A 19,981-nucleotide genomic window follows, 5' to 3' on the forward strand; every position below is an offset into this window, starting at 1 on the left:
ATAATATTACGAGAGCAGTATTTACGGGCTATTCATGCCCGTGCCACCTTTTGGGTGGCTTAATCTTCATCAATCGATTGCAGTACATCCTAATCAGACGTTATATGATGATATCCTGAACAGTTGATAAATAAAAGTAATTGCGGAACTCCAGTTATCTAATACTTATCATAAATAGTATAAAACCTTATCATAATTAAGCCAAGGAAGGGATTTGTAGAACAGTGTTTAAAGGGAATTCGGAAGTAATAATAACGGCAGAAGAAAACACTATCAACTGGCTGGTCAACAGTGACCATAAGATACAGCTTACGCCATCTGTTGACATCAAATTACACTTATAACAAATTAAACCACAAAATACAACTAACGCCATCTCTGTTTTTTCCAACGCACTATAAATAGCCAAACAGCAACCCATAAGGTGGGTTGTTGTGCTCGGGTAGGAAGTTCCAAGCTCCGCCCACAGATGGTCTGGGGTGCATAAACAATGGCATATCATTGGTAGCAACTCTTTGTTGACATTCACACAATAGCCAATCACAGGAAGGAATCAGCTAAAGGCTCCATCCACTTAATAAATCATCTTTATTCAGCACACAATCCTTCCTTATGACATTCTGCTTAAACTTTAATCTACCTAAAAAGTGAAATGTTAAATATTTAAAAGTATTAATATAGTAATAATTAAATACTGAAGGACGTAACGAGTGTTACAGAAACACGGGCTGGCTACCTAACTTGTGACGTCATCAGTGGAGGTTGCCTCACACAAATAATATCGGCGATACAATGCCTCCGCCCTCTTATTGGTCTACGATATTCAGTTAGATGGACATTTCTGTCTTGTATAAAACAGAAATTGTTGTTCTTTTGTATAACAACAAGGTTATTGAGCAAAAGAACGTATTTCTTAGTTTGCATTTTATTCATATAAGCGTTGGCATTCCCCGCAACAGCCAATCACAGGAAGGTATTTGTTGGAAACTCTGCCTTCAACAAAGTTGATTCCTAATGAACTCTAACAATAAATTCGTTTAATAAACGAGTATTTAGGGTCAAGCTACAGATGAACATTATAGGATAACGGTGTTTTAGCTTGCAGCTTCGTTAGACAGAATCCCTGGTCTTAATTTTAAAAATAAAGAACTAGAAAGCATATTTTATTGCTAACTTTTCGAGAAATAAATCCCAGTCTCATATTTGCGAACATTTATGCATCGATTTTTTGGCTTAAGTTCTTATCATAATCCCTTTTGCAATCTCAACACCATCTGGCTCGTATCTTGTAACTTTCTTCGTTACTTAGCCTCAAAACCTTACATTTGTCTTACATATCCTCAACAGTAGATAAAAAAAAGTAATTGCAGAATTCTAGTTACCTAATACCAGCATGGTATAAAACCTTATTATAAGCTACCAGACGTATAGATCAGTGTTTAAATAATAATAATACATTATTATTAATGTAATAATATTATTAAAATAATAATAATACAGCTGATGTCATCTGTCGGCACATAAGAACACTATCAACTGGCAGGTCAACAGTGACCATAAGATACAGTTTACGCCATCTGTTGACATCAAATTACACTTATAACAAATTACCCCACAAAATACAACTAACGCCATCTGTTTTTCCCAACGCACTATAAATAGCCAAACAGCAACCCATAAGGCGGGTTGTTGTTCTCGGGTAGGAAGTTTCCAAGCTCCGGCCACAAAAGGGTATGGGGTGCATAATAAAAAAAATGATGGCATATCATTGGTAGAAACTCTTTGTTGACATTCACACAACAGCCAATCACAGGAAGGGATCAGCTAAAGGCTCCATCCACTTAATAAATCATCTTTATTCAGCACACCATCCTTGCTTATGACATTCTGCTTCAACTTTAATCTATCTAAAAAGTGAAATGTTAAGTATTTAAAAGTATTAATATAGTGATAATTAAATACTGAAGGATGTAACGGGTGTTACAGAAACATGGACTGGCTACCTGACTTGTAACGTCATCAGTGGGGGTTGCCTCACACAAATAATGATACACTGGTGTGCCCTCTTATTCGAGTAAATTATTCAGTTAGATGGAGATTTCTGTCAGGTGCAAAACAGAAACTGTTGTTTTTTTTCACAACACCCTTGTTGTTGTGCACAAGGACCTATTTCTTAGTTTAAATTTTATTCATAAATGAGTGTTGGTATTCCCTGCAACAGCCAATCACAGGAAGGTATTTCTGGAAGCTCGGCCTCCTTATGGACTCAGCACATCGCTCTAGCTCATGGCTCTCTGTTTCATCTATTGTAATATACAAACTATGACTTTTTTCGATTACTGTTATAATTAATAATGTTAGATATAAAAGTTTTTACACAAAATGGCTAAATTCTGCCATTAAATGGACTTTGTCTGGTATACATACAAACATACACCAATTTATTATCATTCATCCATTATTAATTTCAAATGAAATGTATACTGTCTAGTTTTTTCCTCTCGCCATTACTTGGTGCAATATTTGAAAGTTGTCTATTTATTTATCGATCTATCTATTATCTTGTATTTATATTTACAAGTTTCTGTGCTTGGAAGAAAACTCTGCATTGAATTGGGACTAATTTATTAAATAATATTATTTAATATTTACAATTATTATTAATTACAATTATTTATAGCTTAGTTACTTTCATGTAACTCGCAATCGTACATTCTTAACATTAATAGCCCAAATTAGCACATCTTGCTTTTAAATTAGCCCAAAAAGTAGCAAGTAGCGAAATTAAAAATTTGGGAGCGCGGGGCTCTCAAAAGTAGCCCAATTCGCTATTTGTAGCCCAATCTGGCAACACTGGGTCTCGTCGCCTGACCCTTATTAATTCCTGGTACCGTGCTCGCTCTCTACCATATATCTTCAACATGCTATTGTAAGAATAAAAATAATAATTTACTGTGTCGAGGGACAGAAAGCCAGAGTGTATTCATACACGTTATAGGCTCTTATCGAAGTTACTGGGTCGAATTACTGACCCCTGAGTACTTACTTGCTGCTAGGTGAACAGGACATTAGGTGAAAGGAAATCTGCTGTACCATTTCTGTCCAGCCCGGGGACTCAGGAAGGGTGCCTCTTCATGGGCACGATGGGCATAGGTAGGAAATTAGAGGTAGGAATTTGGGGTATTTAACCAACCAGAACTCCATTCCTCTCCAGGCAATGAGATAGTGAGGGACCTCTCGCGTTCTTTTCATCAGGCCCTGTTATGTGGGAAAACTCAGTGCCAAATGCTTAATGCACAGAGTCTGTGCATTAAGCATTTAGCACCGAGTTGTTAATTCGCCCCTCGGGGATGGGGGGTGGGGTGAATATTGATATAAGCCTAACATGTACTGTATGTATAAACTGGCTGCCTGACCCACCACACAATGGATTATTATTGATTATATCTCCAGTCAACCAAAAAATTTGGTCGCATGCAACCTGTGTTCAGGAGACTCAGACCGCCCGGGCCATCATACATAGAAAACGTAACCCTAGTTACAAAGAACAGTAACGATCAGCTGACGCCATCAACACAACCACAAGTCCTCACCGCAAGCGTCAAGTCTAACGTAGTCATCCTTGCATAAACTGACAACAGCTTTCAAACATTTCAAAATCATAAGTACTAATGTTCCAGTGTGAGTGACGCGTCTCCCAATAACTGCATCCCCCGTGCAGTCATCTTGAGGTTAATACCTTAATGTATATTGCACGTACTATGAAGACGAAAGGGAACTCTTACGAATCTCTGCAAATATTTAGTACTTTTATCTCATGTCCACGCGAGGCGGGGCTGAAGGCAAGTGCTAAGGCTTAAAAATTTGTCAAACATGTATATTGTAGATGCTGAGACCATTTAAGGCAGAGGTTTGTTCCAGGCTGACATCCCAGTGCTCAAAGTTTTTTTTCAGCATAGGCCTTCAGTATTTATATTCAGAGAAAACAGGTATCCTCTAATAGGTTTTAGTTATAGACTCCATATACGTGACATTATGCGACTTTTTTTTTATGTAAACATGAGGCTGTGGGAGGTGACAGCAGTTGTCTCATAATTAAGTGTGACCTGGTGAGCAAAGTCAACTTGTAACTGATTAATCCTTGGTTCCATTCCCAGGAATGGCAAGATGTATCAGTATTTCATTACAGATGTTGTCTTTTGTTATGTTTTAGGTAGAAGGGAAACACATCCCCATGGTGAAGTGGTAAGACAAGGCTTCGCAAGTGCTTTAGCCTGGGTTTGTATCCTGACCTGGGAGGATTTACTGGTCACCAATCATTAACTGTAGCCTATGTTCACTCAGCAGTGAATGGGTACCTGGTTGTTAAGCAATTTGGCGGGTCGTATTCTAGGGAAAATTAGGATTAAGGACTTGCCCAAAACGCTATGCGGGCTGGTGGCTTTACAAGAATGTAAGAACTCTTGTATATATTAATATATAAAATAAATAAAAAACATGTTTAGTCTATTGGTTTATTCTTAAAACAATGCCAGTGTCAGTTTGTGGTCTTTCATATCCTGACTGAAGTTCTGATGATACAGGAGGGAGATCTTGGTGGTGCTGCTACCTGTTAATGGTCAACAGTAACTAGGGAGGGCGACTCTAGCTGTTGAGTATCATTTACAGGGTCATTTGGTGCTTCAGTTGTTTTCTTTGCGTTAACTATGCACTTGTCTATATTGCTTCACATACTTTTTGGATGTTTTCTCAGTGACGGTCATCGTAATAATCCTTTGCTCCCTGTGCTTCTTTAAGAGGGATGGGGAAGGGGGGTCAGGTTTTGGCTCTGGTCCCTGTAGGCCATTCAGGACTCCTAAGGTTGATGTGATTCATCTGTGCAGAGCTATGTAAAAAAAAAGCTAGCTTCAAGGAGTCACGAAGACTGTATCAGAAAGAGGGATTTCATTACAGTCAATGCTGTTTTTTTTTTAATTTCTTTAGAAACAAACTCAAGGATTATGGAAAACGAAAGCTCAAATTTGCATTCCAGTTATTTCATATCAGATACCTTTCAGGTTTCAATACCGGTGTTATTGAAGTAAAGTATATTCTAAGAGTTCCTGATGTTTTCTGGTCTGTTCTAACAGTACAAGCACTATATAGCACAGTATATTTTTTCAGCATTGATAGCCAGACTTTTCCATACCATCTTCATGGCGAGGAAGCCTATTAAACTTATTGAGGTTCTTCTAACCAGGGTGAGGCTTTAATGTTGTCACTTAAATACTGTAGTTACTATCTGGACACAACAGTGCTTAATCTGACTAAACAAGTGATGTGCAAATTATCCACAAATCTTTCCCATCAGTCCACAGTACCACATCCTTTGGCCACACCACTGCACAACCTTTGGGTCCACACCACTTCATAACACCATTAGCCCACACCATTGTGCAACCTCATTCACACATACCGCTGTGCAACACCATTTGCACACACTGCTGTGCAACACCATTTGCACACACTGCTGTGCAACACCATTCGCACACACTGCTGTGCAAAACCATTGGACAACACCATTGCACCACATCATTGGTACACTGAACAACGTCGTTGACCCACCGAGAGGAGTAATAGACATTTATTATTTCTTTCAAGAAACTAACATTTTCATTCAGATAATTTTGTGCATGATGTTGGTAGATAAAGTCACAAGTACAGTACAGTATTTACATATACAGTACAGTATTGTGTAAACATATTGACTGACCACAACTATAATAGCATTTTCTGATATATTGTACTTTTCAGTAGCATTTATTTATGCTAAAAAACTTGTAAATTTGCATAATAAATTGTAATTTATGTATAATTTTTATAATAATTTAATAATTTTATTATATTTATTTTATTTTATCATAATAATTTTTCTTTCAGATGAGGAAATCTCCAGAGATCTGCTTCACTTGATACCTGTGTGTTATTGACCAGTCTTTTCAAGCTGTTCATAGCTCACGACATCCCAAATAATCATCAGTGGACGTACATTATTTCATTAGTGAAAAGTGTTTTGTATAATATTCCAGAATCATTTCTGGATTTACTTTAGTCTGTGGTATAAACAATGAACTGTAAATTATAATACAGTTGAAAGAAAGAAAAAATTAAGTACAGTATGAATTTATCAAACAGCTTAGATTTTACACGGAAGAAAGAGAAAGTTGTAAGGCCAAATACTTATGAAGAAAAAATAAGGGGTTGTGAAAAATTGAATGATAATTCCAAAATTTTAAGAATGTTTGTACCAAATGCAAAGGAAGCCACACCAAACAAAGATTTTCTGCAGAGTACAACTGCAGATAAAACTTTTATAGCTACAAATATAATGGGCTCAAAGCAGAAGAGAATCCAATACTCACAAGAAACAGTAAATTCAGTTAAAAGTCAGTTCTTGGAAAATGGAGCTTGCTCATCTGTGGTAGAAGATGCTATAATGAAGATTGAATACCCAGAGATTGCACACAATTTGGAGGCTGATTATGAATTTCTTGAATTTGGTATTAAAGAAATAGTATCGGAAGGTAAAGATACACAAACAATTCACAATACAAGAGGACATAAAAGAAAGCATATTAGGTTAAAATCAAACAAAGAATTTTCAAAATATATTTGTAAAGTTTGTGGAATCTCTTTGCAGACAGCTTCTAGTCTCAGAAATCATGTAATGACTCATACTGGAGAGAAACCTCACAGTTGTCTATATTGTAACATGACTTTTCGTCAGTCTCATCATTTGACTGAACACATACGCACACATACTGGTGAGAGACCTTTTGAGTGTGAACTATGTGAGGATACATTTACAACAAAATCTGCTTTAAAATCACATACAAAAGTTCATGATGAAGTAAAGAATTATAAATGTCAGATATGCTATGGAGTTTTTTCGGATGATTTGCAGTTAAGAATCCATTTTCAAAAACACAAAGATAAGTGCTATGAATGCTCTGAATGTGGGGATAAATTTATAACTGCAGCTAGACTTAAACGCCATCAAATGATACATTCTGGAGAAAGGCCATTTCAATGTGAGGAATGTGGAATATCATTTCGTGAGGAAACAACATTACGAGCTCATATGGGCACCCATCTTCCTCGAGGACCTTATTCCTGCAGTATGTGTGGAGAAGTATTTTTGCGACTGAATAGCTTGTCATTACACAAGAAGGTACACAATACTAATGGTACCTACAGGTATGTACCTCAAATAATAAAGTCAGTACAAAATACTGAAAATTCTATGGATATAATTCTCAATGAAAACATATATACTAAGAAATGTTTAGCTGAAAATTCAAAATGTAGACATAAGCATGAATTAACTAAAGAAAACAACTTTAAAAGCAAAATCACAAAGTCATCCTCTGATGCATGTTCATGCAATCAAAATACACATCCACATGAACTAGATTTATGTTTTACCAATAACAATCAACCTTCAGTTGATTGTGCTAACAATGTTATGACAGAGGTTGAACAAGAGATGACAAATATTCCTCATCCTGATGTTGTACGAGATGCACTAGCCACAGGCACTGTGCTAGAGTCTCAAGGAGAGGATGGACAAGGATACTTAATAGTACTACCCAAAGCTCTTGCAGAAAAAGATTATACATTAATTACTTTTCCTCCAATGCCTCTACCCAAGACACCTACTCTATCTGAATCTGTGGTATTACAAGAAAGTGAGGTATTGAGAAATGATAATTGTGACTTGCTTGTTTGGGATAATGATTTAGATTCTGTAGCGGAAGTTGCATTTGAGTCTGAAAAAGAGTTACTTCCTGTTGAAGAAATTGATAATGCTAAGAAACAAAAAAAGCAAAAGGTGTCAACAGAGGAAGAGGTTATTATACACGAACTACACACAAACAAATCTATTAAATTTCAACAAAAAGAAAAGAAAATGGTTGATAAGAAAATAAGAGTTCCAAAATCGTATGAATGCCAACACTGTGGCAAGAATTGCAAGACATCTTCTAATTACATTATTCACATGCGCACACATACGGGAGAAAGACCATATTACTGCGATTATTGTGGAATTGGATTTAAGCAATTAGCCCATTTAAAAGCTCATGTCAGAATACATACAGGAGAAGAACCATTCAAGTGCAGTCTTTGTAATGCTGCATTTAAACAGTCTTCAAGATTAAGATCTCATCAGAGGACACAGCACATTGAAGGCAAGGTAAAGAAAAAGAAAATTATCAAGAGATGCTTTGTTAGAAATTTTTATTGTAAAATATGTGATAAAACATTTCTTGATTCTTGCTATAAAAAACAGCACATGAAAACACATGCAGATGAAACACAAAACAAATGTGCCAAATGTGATGCTATTTTCAAGACAAAAAATAGCTTGAGGAAGCACAACAAGCTTCACGTTGACAATTGGGGCATATGTGAAGTGTGTGGGTTACAGCTCAAAAGTGTTAAAGATTTAAATTTTCATAAACAAAGTTCACATAGCGATTATATTATTGGTTTAAATAAAGAGGAGTCATTTGTTTTGGATGAAATAAAGTTTGAGGGTAAATATGATGTCACATGTAGTGATGAAGTTAAAGAAAACATAATGAAACCAGTCATCACTTTAGATAATGACCAGTTAAACATTAACAAAGGTTCTATTGAAGATGATTCAAAACCTTCTGAAAATGTAAAAAATGGCAGCATCACTACAAATATTTCTAAGCAATACCAGTGTACAGTTTGTAAAAAGTTCTTCAAACAGAATTCTAATCTTAAGACACACATGAGAATGCATACAGATGAGAGACCATACAAATGCAATGACTGTGGAAGTGCATTTCGCCAAATTTCTCACCTAAAAGATCATGTGAAGATGCATACTGGTGAGAAACCTTTTAAATGTAGTGGCTGTTCTGCAGCATTTACTCAGTCTTCTGCAGTTAAGTATCACATAAAAAAGTATCACCAAGGAAAAGCCCATGTGATGAAGGAGCAAAAAAACACACATTTGCCAGACAAAGAATTTATATTCCTTGAAGAGATGGGTAATTTGAATGATGATACTGTTGTGATAAGTATTGAAAATAGTGTTTCAGTATCAATAGAGCATAAAATCTCTGAAAAAGATGCTGAAATAATGAAAGACGAGAAAAAAGAACACTGTAACAAGTGTGGAAAAGACATCCCTATTTGTTCTTTGAGAATTCACAGGTGTATACCCAATAAAAATAGACTTAAAAAATGTGAAGTGTGTAAAAGATCTTTCAGGAAAAATTACAATCATGTAAGAAAATCTATCACTGAAGAGGAGAAGCACATCTGTAGCAGATGTGCTACTCATGAAGCCTCACCAAACATTCTGATACCTAGCATAAGTTGCAAAGAAGAAACTGGTAAAGAAATTACTGGAAACCACATTGATAACACAGATCATACTGAATATCAAAGAATTTTTAATGGTAGCCATACCAAAATTGACATGAAAACATGCAATGAAAAAAGTTTTGAAATATTTAAAGGAATAAGTGAATTATCTAACTGTGTTGAATCATGTAGCAAATTAGGAGACAGTGGGAAAGACTTAAGAAGAAATAGAATTTCTGGAAATATTTGTAATATTTGTGGAAAGGTTTTTAGAAGAGCTTCAGCCCTGAAGTTTCATAAACGCATGAGCCACAGAAATAATTTTGAAGAAGAAAGTTTACCATTGAATTGCAGAGGTGACAATTTTGATTTGACAAAAGATGTGAAAGTGAAAACAAAATGTCTAAGCAAGCTTATTAAGGAAACACCTTTAAAGAAGCAAGAACTTACTAATTTTCCTCCTTTGATTAAAGAGGAGACAGAGGATATGGCCAATTTTATAATAGAATATTGCAAGTGCTCATTTTGTGGTGAAAAGTTATCAAATATATCAAAGTTGAATGAACATGTTAGTAAATTACACCCAGAAGAAAAACTGAATGAAAAACTGCAAACTGACAAGAGCAATACAAGCACTACTCCAGTGTCAAACACAAGTGTGACTCATAAGAAAAATAAAAAGACAAGAAAAATAAAAAATACCTGTAAGAGCAGTAATGTTACAAATCCACTGGGTAGGGAGATATATTTGAATGAAAACAGTAGGTATAAATGCCAGGGATGTGAAAAGTCTTTCACTAGGGTAGCCAAGTTAAAGGATCATATGAGTAGCTGGTGTAAAGTAAAGAAAAATATCAGGGATTTATATACTGGTAATCATGCATTTATGTGAATTAAGTCAATAGTTTTTTGTGATGGAAAAATAATGTGCAGTACAGTCCCAGTATTTGTTTAAACACATCTGCAAGGAAGATGTGTAGATGGAAGATGGGAGATCATCAAGGAAGATGATCTGCAAGGAACACATTTAAACAGTGTGCGACACTTAGTTTAGTGTTGTTCTCCTGTCCCTACCATGAATGAGTTGATTGGGAACTTGTTTTAATATAGTACTGTACTGTAACATGAATAATAGATGAGTTCATGAAAGTCCAAATCTCTCTTGAAAAATATATATATTTAATTTAATTACTGACAGTTTAAACTGAAAATTATCACTAAACTAATAAATTGGGGCTCAAAATCTTTGGCTTACAAATTTGTCCTCAAGAAGCTTTAGGATGGGCACAATAATGGAGGTCCTAATACTATTTTCTAAAATGTGTTATGTTTTACTTCATAAATCAGCCTAGCAACCTTTAGAAGCAGATAATTTTGTAATTTTGTGCCTGGTGTTATTTTTATTAATTTCCTCAGTTTTTCTCTGATTATCAATCCAGAGAAGAATATTAAATTCTTTAATTAGACTTCAATGTTGCTCCATCTTCTCATACTAGGCCTACTCTACTGTCTCATCACAACTGTCATATCCTTTCCCTTTATTTCTCATCCTTAATGTGACCTTATTCATTTGAAGAGCTCACAGAGCTAAAATTTAAATACCTCTTGCATTAAATCAGTTTAGGTCTATTCTGCGTATGTCTACACACACACATACATGTGTGTGCATGTGTGTGTAATTACCTATGTGTAGTTTCAAGACGAGAGTTTCATTCATGGTGTCCTGTCTTCCCCTTTAACTTTGTACTTTGAATCTACTGATGTTTTTAACATCCACTACGTTCTTACTAATTGTTCAAACTATCAAAATTCTGTTCACAGAGGTAAACAGTATATTTTTGGGGCAATTTTGTTTCCTTGGCTTAAATCTATGCCTCTTGTTCTTGAAGTTGCAGGATTAAAAGTTCCTCCTAGTCAATTGTCTGTTGTGTTTATTAAATGAATATGTCATTTTAGTTTGAGTGAGAAAAACCCTGGGATTTTCTTTCTTATTTATCTTGCAGCAGTTTTCTTCTGTCAGAAAATGAGCTAGAACTGAAATGTGAGATCATTTTATCTTGAAGTGTGTGATGTATCACACACTTGATAATGAAGTGTATCATTATCAAGTTACTAATTTATTTTGTAATGAAACAATTTCCACTTTGAATTCATCTTTATATTACTTGGGATTAATTAGAATTAAGGACTTGACCGAAACACTATGCTTGCTAGTGGCTGTGCAAGAATGTATGAACTTGTATATACAGTATAAATAAAAAAATAAAAACTTGCAGTTGCTGTAATACTCTACTTAATTTAGATAAGTTGTTGTAATGCCAAATATAATATAATTTCATATGTACATATTATCATTAACTATATTGTACAGTAATTCAATTTTCAGTTGAGCTTAATTTTCTTCATTAACTAGCTTTTTCTGGGAGAGCTTCTTAATGGTGGCTCTTTGGTGTTTGCTACCTGGCAAGCTCCATTTCATTCAGTCAAGCTCCATTTAATTCAGTCCATGCCAGCCCTTGAGAGTCATACACAAGCCTGCTGGAGATCAGATGTCAAAGCTTGACCCCACTAAAGTGTCCCTAGCATTAGGGGATTGTAGATCACTCAGACCAAGAAATGGCCTCCAGAAATATGGGCAAACCAAAATAGACAAAGAGCAAGATAAACAAGATGTAAACAGGAGAGCAAAATCCCAAGATTCACAAATTACTTGGTAAAACAATTCTCAAGTTAGTTCCACATGTGCACCACCAGGGAAGTGTGCAACTTCCTCCTCACTCCATCATCCTTGAAGCAAAGTCATATTGCCTGATGCTTACATTAATAATGTTCATTGTTATGCTCCTCTTCTCACCCCAGCAGCCTTCAGGTTCTGGCTTTTCAAATAAGCCTTCCTGGCCATCCTGACACTGTTTTTGTCCTGCCTGGGCCATTTGCATGTGTATTTGTTTGTGCTTTAGTATTTACTTTATGCTGCATATATATTTATGCCTTATTTCTTGCTTGAATTCTGATTAATTGTTTGCCTCAGACTGAATGTGCCTAGAGTTCTCGTTTCTAGGCGTTTGCTGGCATTGTTCCTGCCTGGTCAGTTTTTCTCTGAGGGTTTTGTGTGGCTGTCTCTGGTAGCCAGTTTCCTGTTGGAAGATATCTTCCCTTGACAGTGCATGGGTCTTTTAACTCCTCTGCAAGGCCTTGTAGATGGCAACAGTCTGATTTTAGCTTGAGAGCCTCACAGGTTGTGTGTTCATTATGCGACACTGCTCATGCCCTTTACATCCACTTTTGACCCTAGGCTGTATTTGTTGTTTACTATATTTGGCGAGTGACAATTGTACCTGATGTTTCTGCTTGTTGTATCCTTTGGAACACGGGAAGCTCTTTGCAGTTTTTGGAAGGTTTATTATAGACCAGACCTCCAATTTTACCTTCACAGGGTGTGAGCTTGCACGATGTGTCTCAGTTTTTATATAATCCAATTCTTACTGTCTCTATCATGCCACATGTTGGGTGGGGTATATGTTCCATCCTGAGGCCTGCAATGTTTGTGGTCATTGATGTGTGCCCCAGGGTTGGCTTCTTTGCATTTCAGGACCCATTCTTGGAGCAGTTGGTGTTTTCTACGTCTTCCACATTTGCTCCTCTTATCTCCTTTCCTGGGGTTTGTCTGGTGGTGTTTGGTGGGCCTGAGGTCCACCTTCCCCTTTGATCTCAGTTCCAAAATGTCTTGGGGTGATGATACTTTACACGTGTTTGGGCCTTCTCTTAGAGATTACCCCTTCCACTTCCATGGTAGAGGTAGTTGAACTGCTGCTTCCCATAGAGGATCTGCTGCATTTTGTTTCTTGGGGTTGTTACGGCTATGGATCCTTACCTGTTGGGAGACGTTTTTCTGTCCTTTACATATCTCAGTCTTCTTCTGCCAGAAACGCATTGCGTAATAGTGGCTTTAGGCATTGTATGTACTAGCTCTTTCTATATATCGATCCATTAATGTAACATCACTTGTATGTATGTACCTTACCTGAATAAACATATTTATATTTTATTTATATGGTGTGGGAAAAACTTAGGAGTACCTGTACCAAGTGAGCAGATTTGAATCCTCCTCATGGCTCCTACTGATTTTCTAAATGATACATCATGTTAATGTCATTTCATTATGCATTTGACAAGAAGGCTACTTGACCATAAGCCAGAGTGCATGAGGGCTATGTTTAAAACCCTGATTGTGCTTCATTTGAAAGTCTCAGGACCTCTAAAGGATTCAGTGGGATCCCAGGTTGCATTACTTTTGATCTTGTGATGTAATGGTATGGGGCCTTTACTTGGACTACCAAGTGAGTGGGTTTGAATCATCCTCATGGCTTCTACTGATTTTCTCAATTATGCACAAAGTTAATGTGATTTTATTGTTCATGTGTGTATGGTGTAGATCTCCGCTCTACTCTGGTGTCCCCCATATCTCAGGGTATCCATGGCTGGGGAGACCCCAAATTCTGTATTTGGGTGCCTTTTCACCCTTATTGGAGTTGGTTTTCTGAGAATGAGTATGAAGTTAATATGGAAAATATGTTGTACCTCACAATTATTTGAGATGGATTCTCCTGTGTTTCTGGATTCTGAATTCAAGTAGAGTCTCTGGAGGCATTGTATATGTGAAGGTTTATGAATTCTCGTCTTTTACCCTCTGCATCCTACTCGACTCCTTTTTTCGGTTCCTCCTTTAAGATCAATTAGAGTGATCTGTCTTTTGAATTTGGATTGACCATGTCTTCTTGGCTGTGATATGAAAGTTCCTGATTCATCTTGGCTTACAGGCAGCCTCTCTTCTTCTTGGGGACTAGCATGGCTTTTGCTATACCTGAATGCTCAAGTGGCATTAGGTGAGTTCAGTTGGTCGCACTTTTCTGGGTGGTGCTGCCTTTACGTCACCTAAGTCTTACCTGTTTGAACCATCCTTGCCCCAGGATGTAGGTGCGTGGAAGCTATGTGTGTTCAGTTGCCTTTGTTTTCTGCGCCTGATGTTGTGGAGGATTACAGGGCTTGTATGCACTTGGCCATAGTTTTGCATGTTTGGGCTGTAGTGGAGCTATTCTTCAGTCAACTCTGTGGCAGCTTGGATGCCTTAGCTAATGTGCATACAATTATGTCCTTGTTGCTTGTGGTTGGGGCCTCAGAGGCACTGCTAAAATTGCTTGCTCCTCTCATTTGGGAGGTGGTAGCAGGCTTCTCTTCTGTTCATCCATCTGGCCAGTGGGCTGTGCTGGTCTTGGATTCAGATTGGTTCTTGTCCTTTTGTCATCCTCCCCATTTTTGCCTGCTTTGTTTCCTGAGGATTTTGTGTTTTATTCTTTTGACATTTCAGTCACTAAGTTATCTGTTTTTGCAGTAGGGTTCAGCCCCTGCTGTTCAGGTGAGGTGGTTTCTGTGCAAGTCTTTGCCTGTTATTGGTCAGGGTAGGCTTTTGGAGAAGTCAGATTCTTGAGCTGTTGCATTTTTTCAGCTTTCGCTCCTTAATGTCAGCATCACTCTCATGCATTGTGAAGGCTGCATTAACTCAGGGTTCTTCATGCTGGCTCTTTTGATGTTCATCCCTTTGACAGCAGTATGTGGGATGTCAGACACATTTTGCCAGCTCTTGGTCCCATGATACGAGGGTATTCTATGTATTGTCCCAAGGCCTACAGTGGTGTTGGTCCTGAAACCCTTCTAAGGTGTTTGGGGTCTGATGCCAGCAGTCTGCTCTATCTCTCCTCAGCCATAAGAGTGGTTGAGTGCTGGAGTGGTCAAGTTAACCCTTACTCTGCAGTGAGTGTCTCGGTGTTTCCTAGTCCCCAAGTGGAACTTGCCAGTCCTATGGTACATTTTCAACCTTTTGGGTTTCAATCATTTCATTCGCTATCCAACTTTGCACATGACTACCTTAGCTTAGCTCTGCCTGGTGTTGCAGGTGAATTCCTAGATAGTGTTCCTTGGACCTATGGGATGCCTATTGGCATGTTATTCTGGTTCATGGCCTGGTTGTGTTTTGTGGTGGGACATCAGGCTTACCACTTCTAGGTTCTCATCTATGTTCTCATCTAGGCTTAAATCTAGCTCCCTAGACATTCACCTGATTGGCACTTGTAGTGGTTTGTCACTTTCAGGGGTTAAGGGTTTGCTTCTTAGCTTGTCTCAGTGAATGGACTGGCTGGTTTGGGATCCTAGCCAGTCTGCAAGCCAGGGAGCTGGTTCTTTTCTAGTTTGCTAGGTTTGGGTTTCTGGTGAATTGGCAAAAGTCCCATTTAGTTTCATTGCAGGTTCAAACCTGATTGGGCTTGGTCTGGGATTTTCAGTTGGTTTTCATCTTCTGCCTGCATCCCTGCTCAGTTTGGATGCTCGTCTCTGGCTGGTGGGAAAGAGTCCCTGGGGCATCCATCATATGTTCAAGTGATTGTGTGAGAGTCTGAAACACCTCCTTCTGCTGGGCCCTTGATGGCTTCTTGGGTCCCTCTTTTCCCATTCAGGGGCTTCAATTTTCTGTCTTCATGGTTACGTGATTGAGGATTGAAGGATGTTGGATCGATGAGGAAGGTGCTCTTCCTGGTGGTGCACAGGTGAAACTAACATTAAAAAGCTTTCTTTTGCACACAGAGTGGTAGATGGTTGGAACAAACTAAGTGAGAAGGCAGCAGATGCCAAAACTGTCAGTAGTTTCAAAGTGTCATACGACAAGAATACTGGGAAGACAGGACATCATGAATGTAGCTCTCATCCTAGCCACTACACTTAGGTAATTATTAGCAAGTGGTTTTCTGTGCTTTGTTACCTTACAATTTGTCTTTTTTGGTTTCCCACCTGTATGGTAACCCTTTTTTTGTTTAGGATGATGTACGGTCTCCTGCTCCTTGCACTTCTTTAGAGGGCACTTTTAAGAGACCAGATTTTGGTCTCTGGTCCACGGTATGCTTATATATGACTTGCAAGGGCCTGGCTTGGATTGAATTGGATTGACCTTGCCAGGTAACAAGGCCCATGGAGCCATCAAGGAGTCACCAGACAGAAGCATTCATTATATTTAATGCTGGATTTCTTCATTGTCCCCACACACAAGTGTGGGGGGGGGGGGGCAATGCACACTAATAGCTAATGACAAATTTCCAGTTGATTGACAGTTGAGAGGCGGGACCAAAGAATAAGAGCTCAATCCCCGCAAACACAACTAGGTGAGTACAGCTAGGTGAGTACAAAGATTATCCTCCACGGAGCACCACACGAAACTTGGGAGGATGTAGTATCATGTCCTGAACAGTAGCCATGGCTCAGCTATGAATTTTCTCACCACCACTGACACCACCACAGTATGAGCAGCACTAATCTAGGCCACTAAACCTTTCAAAGGAGGTATTTTCATTGGATTCTGTACAGTACCAGTATTTTGTACCAGTACAGTACCAGTACCATCATATGCTGTACCGGGTACTGCATATGTTGTGCAACACCCATTTTTTACTGTGGATCCCACAGTGAAAAAGTCTATTCAGTCGGTTCCCAAAACATGTTTGCTATACAGGTATTAGAAACGCCCGAATTCTCCATACATAGGCTTCCTTGGATAGTGTTAATATAGCAGCATACAATACTTTGTTAATCAATAGGTATTCCCCATTGTGCATAGACCTTCAACAAACTAAGCTTGGTGCTTGTAAATAACCATTATAAAGCTACACTGTATCTTCTAATCCTTTTCATGGCATCTTTATTAATGCAGTTATTTTCATTTGCCAAGAGCTTCTTTTCTCCCATTACATATTTGACTAGCTTCTTTTCAGTAGCCTTGCACATATTCGTCATTAAACGGTATTTATGATCTGTTCTACTTATCTCCTACCTAACACAGTATACAGTACCTATTTTTGTCTATTTTCTATTACTTTTATGACATTCGATAATACCAGTATTGAATTTCAAACAATTACTTTGTATTTATGAAAAAGTTGGGACAAATATGACCTGGGAGTCAACTGTACATCTGTATGCTACTTGATTTTTAACAAAAAGGCAATAAATTGTTGATTTTAACTAAATACTTTCTTCTTTTATTATTAAATTAACAAAATCTGTAATGACATTAAGTAAGTTTTTGTCAGGAACATCAGTGATAGTGAGCTTAAACTACATGGGCATTGTTTTTTCTTTTCCTCGGGAAATGTTGTTCAGAGTACAGTACAGTAATATTAAATTTAAAAATCCCTGTTTTTAAGAATAATATTTACCTGAATTTACCTAAGGGCCACTAGTATAGGCCTCGATGAAGACAGGACTATTACTTTTAATATATATACTGTAAATTATTATAATAATATAGGACTATAATAAAAAGGGACTCTATAAAAATTATTTTAGTGTTTAGCATGCTATACCAACCACAATTTTTGTATCAGTTATTACATGTACCCTGGTTACCAAATTAAATAATTTAATAATAGGGATGCCAATTAATAAGCAAAATGAATAAGTGAATGATCATGGCTGTTTGTGGTGATATGCACGTGGTTTCAAAATTTGTTGTAGAGTCATCGCCTTGTTCAATAAAATGATTATACAGTTAGGAAAGAAGAAATTTTTATTTATATTTTGGCTTTAAAAGACAATTATTTTATATACAGTACAACTTCATATTGAGAGACTGAGATTGATGCAAAAGAAGTAATTATTTTTAATCCCTTCCTTGTACAGTACTTGTATAATTGTATATACTTACTGTATCTATAATTAACTTTTTGGTACTTTTTTATAAGAGTTCTAGCAATTTATTTTTGGTGTGGCAAAATAGAATGTATCTGTAATGAAATATATAAATATATTCACTTTGTAATCCAACTTTATTAAACCAATGTATTTTATATGGAAGTAGTGTAGTAGTTTGAGTTAATTATCCTTACATATTGAACTAATGAATATTATTTTAATAGTGAAATTATATTTTAAATATAGTTTACATTCAGTAAGCTAAGTTTTCTTAGTTCTAAATTTTCTTAGTTCTAAATCTTAGTTTCCTTAGTTCTTAGTTCTAAGCCTGGCCGACTTTCCCGTAAAGATCACCTATGCTAGCACGGAAAAAAGGAAAATCCATTAAGGACTACCTAGTCAATGAAGCCTTTACACATAACTCTTCCAACGACGCTATAACCCGTCGAGTCCCCTAAAGCAGTGGATATCCAAGGAACCTTCATCTATGTTAGTGCTTGAGGAAACCCTACATTAAACATACCCTAACTTAAGCTGAGCTGAGTCCTTTAAAGGAATGGACAAGGAACCCTCATCTATGTCCGTGGTTAAGGAGGCCCCACGTTTAACAATCAGAGTTACAGCCGCGCTCCTGTGCCAGGTAAGTCCACAAAGAGCTTACCATAGCCTGTTCTACTTGGAACTTTTTGTTCAGGGTAGTTGAATCTAGAAGAATAACAACAAAGGTGACACAGGAAATCTGGTAACTAGGCATATCAGTTAGACACATGGAGTAGAAATAAAACAAATAATGCATAAGGCTACTGAGAAAGCAACAGGAAGTGTTGCAAAGTATGATAGATAAGAAACTATCAAAATTTTTAATATAACAAACTTAACAGTTACTTTAATCTTACAAATAAAAATTAAATATGAATAAAGACAAAAACCCATTGACCATTTGGCTTTTACACAATCAAAAGAAAACAAACAGTGAATTTTATGTTGATACTTTATGTGCACAACACTTTATACAAAATGCTTCTGAGCATCTGCCGTCACCCATAGGAAGAACGTGTAGGTGAGAGCTAGATGCGAAAGCTCTGAGCACCAGAAGAAGAAGAATCTGTTCTGGTCACTGGCAAGTCCTTATATATGGCTGGCAACGTCACATTTGCTTAAAGCTGGGCTGTAGATGAGGAACTGGCAACGTAATTGCCGTTTGCGGGTGGTAAATTGGAGCAGGCGAGTCTGCAGGTGTGTCTCTCTCTTGGAAGGAAGGGTGGAGGGGGGGTAGGACTGACTGGACAATACATTTTGGCATGTATTGTTGGTGTTTCTTGATGTTGGAGCATACAGATATGGAAGATGAAAGGAATAGGCAGAATCTACTGCTATGCAGTGGATTCGGCATGCATTCACATGCCCACTTTGGGACTGTCAGCCCCAAAGATCTCAGTATATAGGTAAGACAACAACGTCTCTTTCTTTCTAGGCATCTAACAATGCATAAACAACAGGGCTCCATCAAGGAGCATATAATATCCTCACACAACCAGAGTAATCTTAACAAGCAACACAGAAATTATCGACAGATAAAACAATAGCAGGAGGCTTGACATCAGCGAGGCCCTACACATTAAAGTCAAAACCAGCCGTCAACAGCCAATTAACACAATTACATTCCACCCACTTCAAGACCCTGAACCAGCACAGAAACAAGCAGATAAAATGTATACCCATGGTAAATACCCATTGTTTCGTGTTCTGTCGTTTCCCATTTATTTGTTTCCTGTCACCTCACCCAAAACATTTGTATCCTATCACCTCACCTAAAAACAAATATAAGCATGAAACAGAGTACAGTACATAAAAATTTGTCTTTGAA

General features: G+C 37.4%; 1 protein-coding gene across 2 annotated transcripts; it reads left to right on the top strand.

Annotated features, from left to right (window-relative positions):
- The first annotated feature begins 3,509 nt into the window (after positions 1-3,509).
- LOC123769262 (zinc finger protein 721) lies at positions 3,510-18,280 on the top strand. Of its 2 annotated transcripts, none has more exons than XM_069309879.1 (2): positions 3,510-3,842; positions 5,920-18,280. In XM_069309879.1, the coding sequence occupies exon 2, from the start codon at positions 6,158-6,160 to the stop codon at positions 10,271-10,273; it is 4,116 nt and encodes a 1,371-aa protein (XP_069165980.1). In that variant the 5' UTR covers positions 3,510-3,842; positions 5,920-6,157; the 3' UTR covers positions 10,274-18,280. The 2 variants fall into 2 exon arrangements, with proteins under 2 accessions (XP_069165980.1, XP_045616302.1); XM_045760346.2 differs by having other exon boundaries at positions 3,510-3,731.
- The last annotated feature ends 1,701 nt before the right edge of the window (positions 18,281-19,981 follow it).

The sequence above is a fragment of the Procambarus clarkii genome, chromosome 66 (genome assembly GCF_040958095.1).
Source record: "Procambarus clarkii isolate CNS0578487 chromosome 66, FALCON_Pclarkii_2.0, whole genome shotgun sequence".
Lineage (NCBI taxonomy): Eukaryota > Metazoa > Arthropoda > Malacostraca > Decapoda > Cambaridae > Procambarus > Procambarus clarkii.